The following is a 12,445-nucleotide window of genomic DNA, read 5'->3' on the forward strand; positions in this document are numbered from 1 at the left end:
AAAAAAATCATAACAAAAATCTCAGGTATATCTGATGTGGGTTTTATCCTTTTTTCAAGATATCAATACTGAAATTAAAGTGAGTTCTTTGGGTAAATTGTACTTCATTTCCTTGCTATAATCTGTCTCATGCAAATGTAATAAATTTAAATGTAATTATATATATGTACATATATATATCATGTAGTGGTTATTTTCTGTGTCAATAAATATTTCTATCCAGAAATTCATAATGAAAAGTACTAGCTTGCAAAAGTGCCAAAAGAACACCAATTTCTTTTCAGTGTTTTCCTAAATGTATTTATTGTGTGTGTATGACTGTTTTGTCTGCATGTATGTATATGTACCACCTGCATGCCATGTGCCTAAGGAAAGTCAGAAAAGGGCTTCAGTACCCCTGGAACTATAGCGACAGGTGGTTAGAAGCCTCCATGTCGGTGCTGGGGTTGAACTCAGGTCCTCTGTGATAGTAGCCAGTGCTCTTACCTCTGAACTATCTATCTAGCCTATCACCTTCTCTTGAACTAGAATAAAACAACATATGTGGGAGAAAATGTGTCATTGTCCCAGTGAGGACTGTGGAGAGAAGATTTAAACAATACATCTGCTTACTTGGCTTTGCAGGGCATGTGGGTACCATTCTCCACGTGACAGTATCCGTACTTTGACCCACCTTCATTCTGCTTGTAACATGACTTATTTGCAACCTTGGTTTCTTGAATCAGGCACAGATGAAAGTGACATATTTGAAGAGAAAATAGGTAAGAAATATAACACTATAAAGTATTAATAAAACATAAAGTTAGAATTAAAAGTACAGATTGAATATCCCTTGTCAAAAATCATTGACACTAGAAAGGTTTTTGGTTGCAAATAATTTATGCTTTGAGGTATTTTCATGTAAACCTTGTGATAGCTACAGACATAACCACTGGTCATTACAGGCAGTCATATATATATATATATATATATATATATATATATATGGCTAAGAACCAGGCTTATTCAGTAGTATGTGGGTAGTAAATATTAGCCATTCCTATTGCTGTCTCAGATTATAAATAAGGAAGTAGATATTCACTCCAAGTAACACAGAAGACCGAGAGGCCAATTTCACCTACCTCTCCCCAAGTTGAACCCTCAAACCCTGACTCTAAGCTGCCCCACTCAATGATGAATAACTCTTATACAATGGTAATTGTTAGACAAATCTTTAGTGGATAATTAACAAAAGTAAAACAAGAAAAAATTTATAAAGAGCTTGTTTGTTTTCAAGAAAAATATATTGATTTATAAACTTGCAACATTTTTAATGAATTTCATATTTTGATATTCAAGATGATAAAAATACTTGTAACTATATTTCCTGGATTATTTGGATCTTAGGAACATGTTAAAACTAAACAGATATATACTGAAAGCAAATAACTTCATATAAAAGCAAAGGAAGCATTATAATCAAAATCAATAACTTCTGAGTTACTGATTCTAATATTTTTGAAAGTATCATTTTTATGCCCACTGCCTAGCACCTTCATTGCAGTCTTTCCTCAACATCCCTGTCAATTGTTTGATCCATCTTTATTCTTGGAATTTTAAAATTCCTCTTCAATTATTTATTGCCATAAAAACCAGCATTGGAAGAAAAATTCTCATTGATAAATATTTCTGAACTCAATGGCTAGGGTAAAGAAGGGCAAAGCAATGTCTTTGGCTGTGTGTCTAGTTTTCTAAATCTTTGTCTCTGTAAACATTTCCATATTTTGCAAGTAAGGTACAGTGTTAAGTGAACATCCTGTCCCATCTTTCTTTTTTATTAGTAAGTATTTTTTATTTATATCCCAAATGTTGTCCCTCCTTCTCATCTCTCCTTGCATAATTCTTTCCTAATGTCTGCCACAACTCTTTACTGGGTCACAAATGTAGAAGGTTAAAGGTTAATTAATACTTCTTTTAGAGTTTTGTAGAGTAAAGACAGCTTTAGCCTTTATTAATTGAGCACTTACATTTCTTTACTATTATAAAATATTTTATTATATCATAATAATAATTTTGGTACCATGAGTTTTGATCTGCAGGATTATCTTGGATAAAACTGTGACTTTTATTATGAAATCATGTTATGAACTTTTTCAGATTATTTAAAATAAATACAATCATTTATGAATCACAAAATTTGGAATTTGAAGACAAATCTGATTTTCACATATTTTATGGTGGCTACCTTTGAATGAGCAATTTAATGGTCTTTTATCCAATATCTGACAAATATATTCAACATTAATTCAATAAATAATTTTGATATCAACTAAAGTCAGGCCCTGATTAAAAAAACTATGTATAAAATGCACTAGGTCCCTGGATATGGAGGTAACAAGACTTGAAATAGAGTCAGACAGAAGAAATTAATACCAAACACAACCATTCTTGTCTGTTACTAGGTAATACAGAGGACATGTTGAGCTTCTCTTATGCATGTAGGATTTTCTTGCCTTAGATTGCTGCCATCTAAGGAAGCTAAGTTGGGATGATCTCTTGTGAACTATATAAAGGGTGACTTTGTATGAAGCATCACTAGTCTCAATGTTTTGTAAATTTCTTCTCCATCACCTCCTTACTAGTTTAATAAAAATATGAATGGTGCATAGAAAAGCAGAAGACAGGCAGAACTTCCGGGCAGAGATAGGAGTTCAGGGAAAGAATCAGAGGGGAGAGATTAGCCAGATAGCCATAGAGAAAGAAACAGGTGACTGGACTTAGGTTTGCCTTTCTATGTTACTTGACATTTTCCCCTTACTACTATTAATATTCTTTCTTTGTTTTGTGCATTTGGTGTTTTGACTGTTATGTGATGGGAGGAATTTCTTTTCTGGTCCAATCTACGTAGAATTCTGTAGGCTTCTTGTATGTTTATGGGCATCTCTTTCTTTAGGTTAGGGAAGTTTTCTTTTATAATTTTGTTGAAGATATTCACTGGTTTTTTAAGTTGGGAGTCTTCACTGTCTTCTATACCTATTACCCTTGTTTGATTTTCTCGTTGTGTCTTGGATTTTCTGGATGTTTTGGGTCAGGAGCTTTTTGCATTTTATACTATCTTTGATTGTTGTGTCGATGTTTTCCATGGTATCTTCTGCCCCTGAGATTCTCTCTTCTTTCTCTTGTATTCTGTTGGTGATACTGTGTCTATGACTCCTGATGTCTTTTCTAGGTTTTTATCCCCAGGTTTGTTTCCATTTGTGTTTTCTTTATTGTTTCTATTTCCATTTTTAGATTCTGGATAGTTTTGTTCAATTACTTCACCTGTTTGATTGTGTTTTCCTGTAATTCTTTAAGGGATTTTTGTGCTTCCTTATTAAGAGCTTCTACTTGTTTACCTGTGTTGTCCTGTATTTCTTTTTTTTTTTTTTCGGAGCTAGGGACCGAACCCAGGGCCTTGCGTTTGCTAGGCAAGCGCTCTACCACTGAGCTAAATCCCCAACCCCCCTGTCCTGTATTTCTTTAAGGGAATTCTTTATGTCCTTCTTAAAATCCTCTATCATCATCATGAGATGTGATTTTAAATCCAAGTCTTGCTTTTCCAGTGTGTTGGGATATCCAGTATTTGCTTTGGTGAAAGAACTGGGCTCTAATGATACCAAGTATTCTTGTTTTCCATTGCTTAGGTTCCTGCATTGGCCCTAGCCATCAGACTGTCTCTGGTGTTAGCTTGTCTTGGAGTCTCTGACAGTGGTTTGACCCTCCTGTAAGCCTGTGTGTCAACACTCCTGTAGACCTGTTTTCTTTCAGCAGGATCTGGATAAAGAGAGTTGATGGACCAGTTCAGCTCTGGATGCAGGCAGAAACCAGAAGTGTCCTGTTCCAACTGCTCCGGTGTTTGTGTGTCTTGAGGCCACCAGGTGGGTTGCTCAGAGCAGAAGAGTTGATCTTACCTCTGCTCTCAGTTGTGTCAGTACTCCTGGCAACTGCTTTCAGCTCTGGGTGCAGGCAGAAACTGGGAAGTTCCTGCCCCTGACTGCTCCTAGGTTCATGTGCCCAGAGGGCACAGAGGGCACTAGGCGGGTTCCTCTCGGGCCAGGAATGTGAGCAGAAGTTGTTATCTCCTCTGAGCTCTCAGGATTGTCTAAACTTCTGAGAGCCCAGCTCTCTCCCCCAGGGGATTTGGATACAGAGATCTGTGGGACCAGTTCAGCTCAGGGCACAAGCAGAAACCAGAAGCTGTTTTCTTTTTAAATGTTGTGTTTTTTCATTGTGTAGAATTCTGTAACCTTGGACCAATGGCTCCTTATTTCCTATCTATACCTTGATAAGCAATTTGCTACTATGTCCTTCCAGGAGTTAAGATCTTTACAGATTTCACCTAGAAGTGAGCACATTTGTACATCTAAAGTTAGTTTTCTGAGGAAGCTTTTGAGTTCAGTTTAGATTTGGGTTTAATCTTTTCAGCTATCTTTATAAAACACTTTATTCTAAAGCCAGTATTACCATTCCCTTAGTGTGGCCACTAAACTTCCAGTGAACAGAAGTGATCACGGAAATGTCTCGTTTCCTCACTGCTATTCTGCATTCTACAGCATCTATTCATTTGTCTTCCATCTGAGATTATGGCCCATCCAGCAACACCACTGTCACTTCTGGGTGCACAAAAGAATTTGAATTTGAGGTTAAATAATGACTTTTGAAAAGTATGTCTCAAACATTGAGTGCATGGCAGACAGATATTAAAATAAAAAGTTGTCAGTCTGAAAGTAAAATTTTGTCTTTATTTGCTACATTTAATTTTTTTTTTAGTCTTAAAAAGATGCCCTCATCCAGCTTGGTTCCTCCCATTCCTGTTCTGAAGTGTATGGAATCCTCAGCAATAAGTCTTACCTTCAAGGTCTCAGAGTCAATAGCTTGTAATAATGAAGGGATTCTATGGGATATACCCTGAGCTACAACTCCAAGAGAATTTCTGTTGCTGGTCACTAGAGTATTTCATAAATAATCTATGGCTCCTGGATTATCTGTTATTGCTCAGTGTTACACAATTTCTTACAAAAGCACACACACACACACACACACACACACACACACACACATTCTTTTTTCCCCCATCTTTATTAACTTGAGTATTTCTTATTTACATTTCGATTGTTATTCCCCTTCCCAGTTTCTGGGCCAACATCCCCCTAACTCCTCCCCCTCCCCTTCTCTATGGATGTTCCCCTCCCCATCCTCCCCCCATTACCACCCTCCCCACAACAATCACATTCACTGGGAGCTCAGTCTTGGCAGGACCAAGGGTTTCCCCTTCCACTGGTGCTCTTATTAAGCTATTCATTGCTACCTATGAGGTTGGAGCCCAGTATAGTCTTTGGGTAGTGGCTTAGTCCTGGAAGCTCTGGTTGGTTGGTATTGTTGTTCATATGGGGTCTCAAGCCCCTTCAAGCTCTTTCAGTCCTTTCTAAGATTCCTTCAACGGGGGTCCCATTCTCAGTTCAGTGGTTTGCTGCTGGCATTCGCCTCTGTATTTGCTGTATTCTGGCTGTGTCTCTCAGGAGCGATCTACATCCGGCTCCTGTCGGTCTGCACTTCTTTGCTTCATCCATCTTATTTAGTTTGGTGGCTGTATATATATGGGCCACATGTGGGGCAGGCTCTGAATGGGTGTTCCTTCTGTCTCTGTTCTAAACTTTGCCTCCCTATTCCCTCTCAAGGGTGTTCTTGTTCCCCTTTTAAAGAAGGAGTGAAGCATTCACATTTTGGTCATCCTTCTTGAGTTTCATGTGTTCTCTGCATCTAGGGTAATTCAAGCATTTGGGCTAATAGCCACTTATCAATGAGTGCATACCAACACACACATTCTTAAGCAATATTATACAACATGTGTCCCTGTGACCTAGAATCCTTCCCTCAGAAGTATCAGAAGATGCTTTACAAGCTGCAAAGGGAGCTGTTGTTCCTTTGACCACAACAATGACCAGCCCAGTGGGATTTTTCCAATGGTGCAGTAATGGCATTTATATTTTGGGGATAATCAGCAATATCTAGTTAGGCTTAATAGCTAGTTCAATACAAGGGAATTCATGCCTGATACTATCAATAATTTGTATCTAGAAAGGTTATACACACTAGAGGAGACATTACTATTACTATTTATTCTAAATCAATACAGCATCTAACTTGATTCTAAACACTTATCCTTATACTCATTAACAACTCTCACTCTCATCCCCTTATCAAAGAAGCTTTAAAAAAATTTACAACAGACAGAAGCTACTACAGAGATACAAATATGGTCAAAATGCAGGGAATGCATGACTTACTGGCATCAACGTGACACAACTGGAGTTATAACAGAGAAAGGAGCCTCCCTTGAGGAAATGCCTCCATAAGATCCAGCTGTACGGCATTTTCTCAATTAGTGATCAAGTTGGGAAGGCCTAGCCCATGGTGGGTGGTGCCATCCCTGGGTTAATAGTCCTGGGTTCTATAGGAAATCAAGCTGAGCAAGCCAGGGGAAGCAAGCCAGTAAGCAGCAACCTCCATGGCCTCTGTACCAGCTCCTGCCTCCAAGTTCCTTCCCTGTATGAGTTTCTGTCCTGACTTCCTTTGCTGATGAACAGCAATGTGGAAGTGTAAGCTGAATAAACTCTTTCCTCCACAACTTGTTTCTTGGTCATGATGTTTTGTGCAAGAACACAAACCCTGACTAAGACCATGGCCATGGGATCCCTATCCTTAGCACACCTACAACACAATCCCTACACTTTAGGCTCTAGGAACATTGTTTAAAAGAGGGCAGAAAAATACAAGAGCCAAAGGACTGAGATGTTTGCTGCAAGATAGTGCCTTCTAGATAAGACCCCATAAAATCTCAACAATGCCATTGTCTACAAAAGGTCTGCATAATGACCACATCATGCAACACACAATGGAAATAAGAGAATCCACAAGACACCATTCCTAGATGAAAGAATTACAGGCTGTGGAGGGAGAACCAGTTTTCATTACTGATAAGTTATGCAATACCAAGTGGTTAACCTTAAACACATGTATGCATGAGCAGCACTAAATGGAATCAGTAAATGGGGGTGGGGGAATAATACAAGTTGAGAGTGAGAGAGGAGCTAGATTAAAGAAGAGGTGGAATTGAGGTAAATACAGTGTACTTGTGTATAAAACCTCTAATTAAATATGTTAAAGGTATTTATTTGTAATTTTGAGAAGTGACACCATTTCTAGGAGGAATGGGATAATTCCTTGGCCAAAGTCAAGCCCTGTTACTAGACTGATAGAGAAGAATTTGTCCCTGTGACACTCATCCTTATTAACATGATGACTGTTGGGATTGCCATGGAAACTCACTTCTGGGTATATGGATGAGGATGATTCCAGAAATATTTGACTAAGGAGTGAAAGTCCACCTTGAGTCTGGATAGCATCATCCATGAGCTGTAGCCCCAGACTGCATAAAAGGAAAAAGCTGGACTCATTTCATCTTCCTCTGCTTCCTGATTTGGGATACAATATAACCAACTGCCTCCTTGACTTCTCCTTCCTGAAGGACTTCCCCTGGAACTAAGAGTCAAAATTAACCCTCATTTTGTTAAGTTTCTTTCCTTAGGCATTTTTATCACTGTAGTAAAAGATGTAACAAATACAGATCCTTACCTGGGCCCCACATGTCCATGCACTGCTGCTGCAGGGTGGGACAGTTGCCCTTCAAGCAGTAGCCATGCCCATTTTGGCAAGGGAAGCCATTGACTCTGAATCTGTCAACTGGGCAGTGGCTGGATTTACCATCACACATTTCAGGCAGATCACACTCATCTTTTGCTGCTCTGCACACAACCCCAGGCTTTTTAAGCTGCAAGGAAACAGAAGTAGGGAATATGTGTCATCCTGCCTTTTGCCCCAACACCTTAGATTAATACAAACAACCATTTAGTCTTCGGGGCCATGGCATAATTTTACTGTGATTCATTTTTGCACTACATCCATGTCATGTCACTTGTGCTGGTGTTGGCCATACTCTGAGTCTTCGAACAATTAATTTTTGAATTAGTTTTTGCAGTCTTATTCTGATATGGACACTAGAGAAACTTACAGTAATGTAAGAGGCACACTGGGCAATGTTTCAGATGGCATGCGGGGAGTTGTTTCTCTCCCTTTGTTGAATGCTTCTTTGTCATGATTTACAAGATTTAAGTCTGTAAATTCAGGATTCACTAGTGAAGTGAAAGGGAGACAGATCTGCCAACAGCAGATCCGCATACCTCAAAACTTTCCCAGGCATCAAGTTTCCTTCAATCTTTTCATCCCAGAGTAGTGCATTTCTTCTCAGCTCTTGTTATGGAATGTTGTATTGTGAAAAAAGAGAAATAGCCAAGTACCCTTTTACTATATGAATTCTATTGCAACAGTACCATCAATTTTGCTCTTACTTCCTTAGAAAAACCTTGATAAAACAAACTCCTCTTCTATGTCAGTAAATCAAAGGAGGACAATTCTTTGCTAGCTGTGTGAGTAGTCACAGACCACACACACCAAACAACTTTCACTGTTTTAATATTGATTATAAGATCAGACCAAAACTGCAGCCAAAGTTTACCAACCCTCCAAACATAGTTCCCACAGCTCCAGCCAGCTTGGTTCTCTTACAACAAACCACACAACCCTTCCCACACTCTCTTATTATTTAGACATGCTTTCTTTTGGTGTCGAAATCTATATCTAAAATCAGATCATTTTGCTTCCCGGTAGGCAAATTTTTTTTCCATGTAAAGTGCCCTTTGATCTCTCCAGTATAGATCTCTGCTTCCTTTTCCTCCATGTTGTGAGGGAAAGCACTTGAATTTAGATTTAAATAATGTGTTTGTGAATTTGAGCTATGATTGAAGATGGGAGAAACTCCAGGCAATTTAAAATACTTTTCTAACAGATCCATCAATACAAGCAGTTGTAAGATGATGTGCTCTGGGTGCAGTATGAGAAGCAGTAGAAAGAGAAACTCCCAATGGCTGGCATTGAGCTAGCCATGTTTGCTCATGTTGGTTTCTCAAAGATTATACTGTATGAATTCAAGGTGAACAATATGGCATTTTGGTGTGTGTGTGTGTGTGTGTGTGTGTGTGTGTGTGTGTGTGTGTATGCACATTTCTATAGTGAACCAATTATTATGGTCAGCAAATTAACACCAATCTCCAATAGTTACCTTTTTGCATTTATGTGTATGTTTATAGAGAGAACATCTGAAATCCACTCTCATCAGACTTCCACTATAGTATCCATTATTTTTATATTACATGTAGGCAACATATGTTTGTTGTACATTAGACCTCCAGCTCTATTAATCCCATATAACTGCCTGTTGATTCATTAGCCAACAGTCCCTCATTTTTCCACCACTGATAACAATGGCTTTATTCTGTATCTGCACAGTCAACTCTTTTGTTAAATGGGGTCTGATGTATTCCAGACTGGCCTTGAACCCTTTACACAGCTAGTAATAGTTTTGAACTTCTAATTCTCTTACTTCCACCTCCTGAATGTTGAGATTAAAGACATGAGCCATCATAATTTGTTAATGCTAGACAAGCACTCTGCCATCTGAATGCAGCATTTCTCACTGACTCTCTTTTCTTTTACTTGCATAATGTTCTCATGGGTTATCTTGGCTGTCACTAATAGGAAACTTCCTATTTTTCACAATTTCTGCCCTAAGACTCCATTAACTCAAAAGAAAATGAGATTATATCTTAATGATATTTGCATTATCAGGTATCTGGCTGAATTTGTAAAGTACCCAGTGAGAGATTGAGTTTTTGTTTTTCAAGAAAGAAGAACACTGTCTTGCCTATGTGACTTAACATAATCACTGAAACATTAATATAGAAAAATAATCATAATTATAAAAGATGAAACATCCAGATCTTACTTGGCATTTCTCGCAGCATTCTCCCAAAGCACACTGGAAACCTGCTTTAATTTTACAGGTCTCTGCATCACAGCATTTGTTGGTACACTCCTAGGAAATATCAGCCACAGATGATTTGAGTCCAATTCATAATATAGATCATTTGTCACATATACTGACTATTTTATATCATTTAAAATTCTCCTTCAGTACAAGAAGAATAAACCAAGACATTATTAGAAAGCATCCGAGCAGCTAGTGGATTGGTTTTTCTTTTTTTCCTGACTTGTTCTTACATGTTTTAACAAAAATATTCTTTCTAGTCTTTTAAACAAATATATTTCCCTCAAGCCCTTCATATGACTATCAATGGGTTCTTTTTTCTTGATGAAATATGAAGAAAACAAAAGGAAAAAGATAGTTTTCAGAAAATTCCAACTTAATTAAACACAACTCATCAGTTATGTTTCTATCTCATCTTCAGGTCAATTCCATCCTCAACATAGATACTGAATGTTGTTAATTTAGTCTTTGACATACATACTTTGTCCATTAATTCAATTCTAGTACATATCCCAGAATAACCACTAATGGTGTCCAACAGATTTGTCAGGGACAATGTCAAATAGTTGGACTCCCATGAAAGCAATATAATTTATTTTGATTTTGGTATTTTTGAGAGATCCAAACTCCAAACCCTTTCTGCAGAGGTGCTAGAGAACCTAGAACCTCAGGCAAATTATATTGCACCTGTCAAGTTTCCTATCAAAAAGTAAGACCTCAACTGTTGAAATGGTTTTAGAGTTAAAACTACTTTTTCCTTAATTTAAATATAAACACCATCAGGGGAAGATGACCTTTGAAGATAGAATAAATAAATCTTTAAACTTATTCTGAAGTTACTCTAAAGCTAATCCTCAGAAGAAATCATACATCACTCCTGTCAAATACAATAATGGGGTTAGGGCAGAATCCTACTTCCAATTTTGGCTGCTCTTTAAAGAGGATGAGACCTAGACAGGGATTGTGATGTCTGGGTCTTGACAGATGTGGGATATGTGACACCAATTCATGCTGCAAGTGGGTGTGAGAGTCAATAAATAAGACTCAGGACTAGATCTTGACTCTTACTCTAGTCAGATCTGTGAGCCCCGAGGAGCAAATGATTTACTCTCTCTAAATAGTGCCATATTGTTATGCCTAAAGTGATGCCCAATGACATACAGTCATTTGAGCTACCAGAAGAATTTCAACCAGAATGCTATGGATGAAGGCAAAAGGTCCATAATGGTGAGGGTTGTTGCAAAGTAAGGATGGAAAGGGATCTAGTGAGGAAGATAAAGAAATATTGAGCTCTGCAAACCCCATATTAGCCCGAAAAATACTCATCTATCCAAAAGTCCCCAGAAGTTCAGTTTTATGGTGGGCCATAATATATGTATTCACTTAACAATTGCTAAATAAACTGGATTATTGTAAAGGGCTAGAAGTACCTTGGGAGTGCCACAGTCACAGTCCTCATTCATTTCCAATAACTGGTTCCCACAGACTGGGGTGGATATGATATCTGAAGGCAAAGGACTATTAAAGAGGCAATGAGATAATTTCTCTTCAAGAAATCGTCTGTAATTGTCACGACTGCAGGAGCTGAAGTCTGTAGGCATGTGGAATCTATGCAGATCGAGAAGGAGAAAAACCAGTACCATTATGCTTTCCATACGGGAAGCAATGGCTGATACCAGCTACAATGATACTTACAAATGACCTCAACAATCAAATCCAACACACCAGGTGCTAAGATACAAGAACAGCTGCATTTCTAGACTCACCCTCCTGTGTGAATGTAAACGTCTCAACTTAGTGGGAAAATATGACCATTCTCAAAGTGTAGCTGATCTTTCAGTAAGAACAAAAATGAGCCTTGGCCTGTCTATGACATATTCTCATCCCTAGATCATTTTGGAACAACAGAATCATATTTATGCATAGACCTTAAGGTTCATATTCCCTTAGATAAGTATCAGTTTCATTATTTTCATCTTATTAAAGAAAGTGAGGGTTAAATATGCAATAACATCTGGGAACAATGACAACTGTGCAACTGGAAAAAAGCCAGATCCTCTGCATGGAAGGAACATGGAAAAAACATGATAGACTTGGCAGAAAGATAAGAACAGCAAAAAGGAAGTGTATGTGTGTGTGTGTGTGTGTGTGTGTGTGTGTGTGTGTGTGTGAGTGTATGAGAGAGAGAGAGAGTGTGTGTGTGTGTGTGTGTGTGCGCGCGTAAAGAGAGAGTTCATTTGAGATAAGACTGCCCCAAAATTTTTTTCTATCAAGACAGCAATAGAAATAACTTTTCCATTTTCTTTCCTGTGAGAAGTTTCTTCTCCTTTTCCCATTTTATTGAAAATAGATTTTCCCCCTCAAATAATATATTCTGATTATGGTTTCCCCTCCCTCTTTTCCTCTCATTTCTTCCCCTCCCACCCAGAAAAGAATGGGCTTCCAAGAGATAATTCTAAAATATAACAAAATAAAATATAATAT

The 12,445-nt window shown here is 38.0% G+C and overlaps 1 protein-coding gene across 4 annotated transcripts in view; it reads right to left on the reverse strand.

The window, feature by feature from the left end:
* Adam28 (ADAM metallopeptidase domain 28) overlaps window positions 1-12,445 on the reverse strand; it is a 66,320-nt gene that overhangs the window by 25,176 nt on the left and 28,699 nt on the right. For all 4 annotated transcript variants that reach the window (NR_172143.1, XM_039093144.2, XM_017599628.3 and 1 more), the window contains exons 12-15: window positions 11,392-11,569; window positions 9,920-10,009; window positions 7,654-7,849; window positions 613-715 (exon numbers count right to left, since the gene is read on the reverse strand). Coding sequence is in view for 3 of the 4 variants with exons in the window: in XM_039093144.2 (XP_038949072.1) it covers window positions 613-715; window positions 7,654-7,849; window positions 9,920-10,009; window positions 11,392-11,569 (567 nt within the window). In the remaining variant the exon portion in view is untranslated. The remainder of the gene's footprint in view (window positions 1-612; window positions 716-7,653; window positions 7,850-9,919; window positions 10,010-11,391; window positions 11,570-12,445) is intronic.

This window comes from Rattus norvegicus, chromosome 15, assembly GCF_036323735.1.
Source record: "Rattus norvegicus strain BN/NHsdMcwi chromosome 15, GRCr8, whole genome shotgun sequence".
Lineage (NCBI taxonomy): Eukaryota > Metazoa > Chordata > Mammalia > Rodentia > Muridae > Rattus > Rattus norvegicus.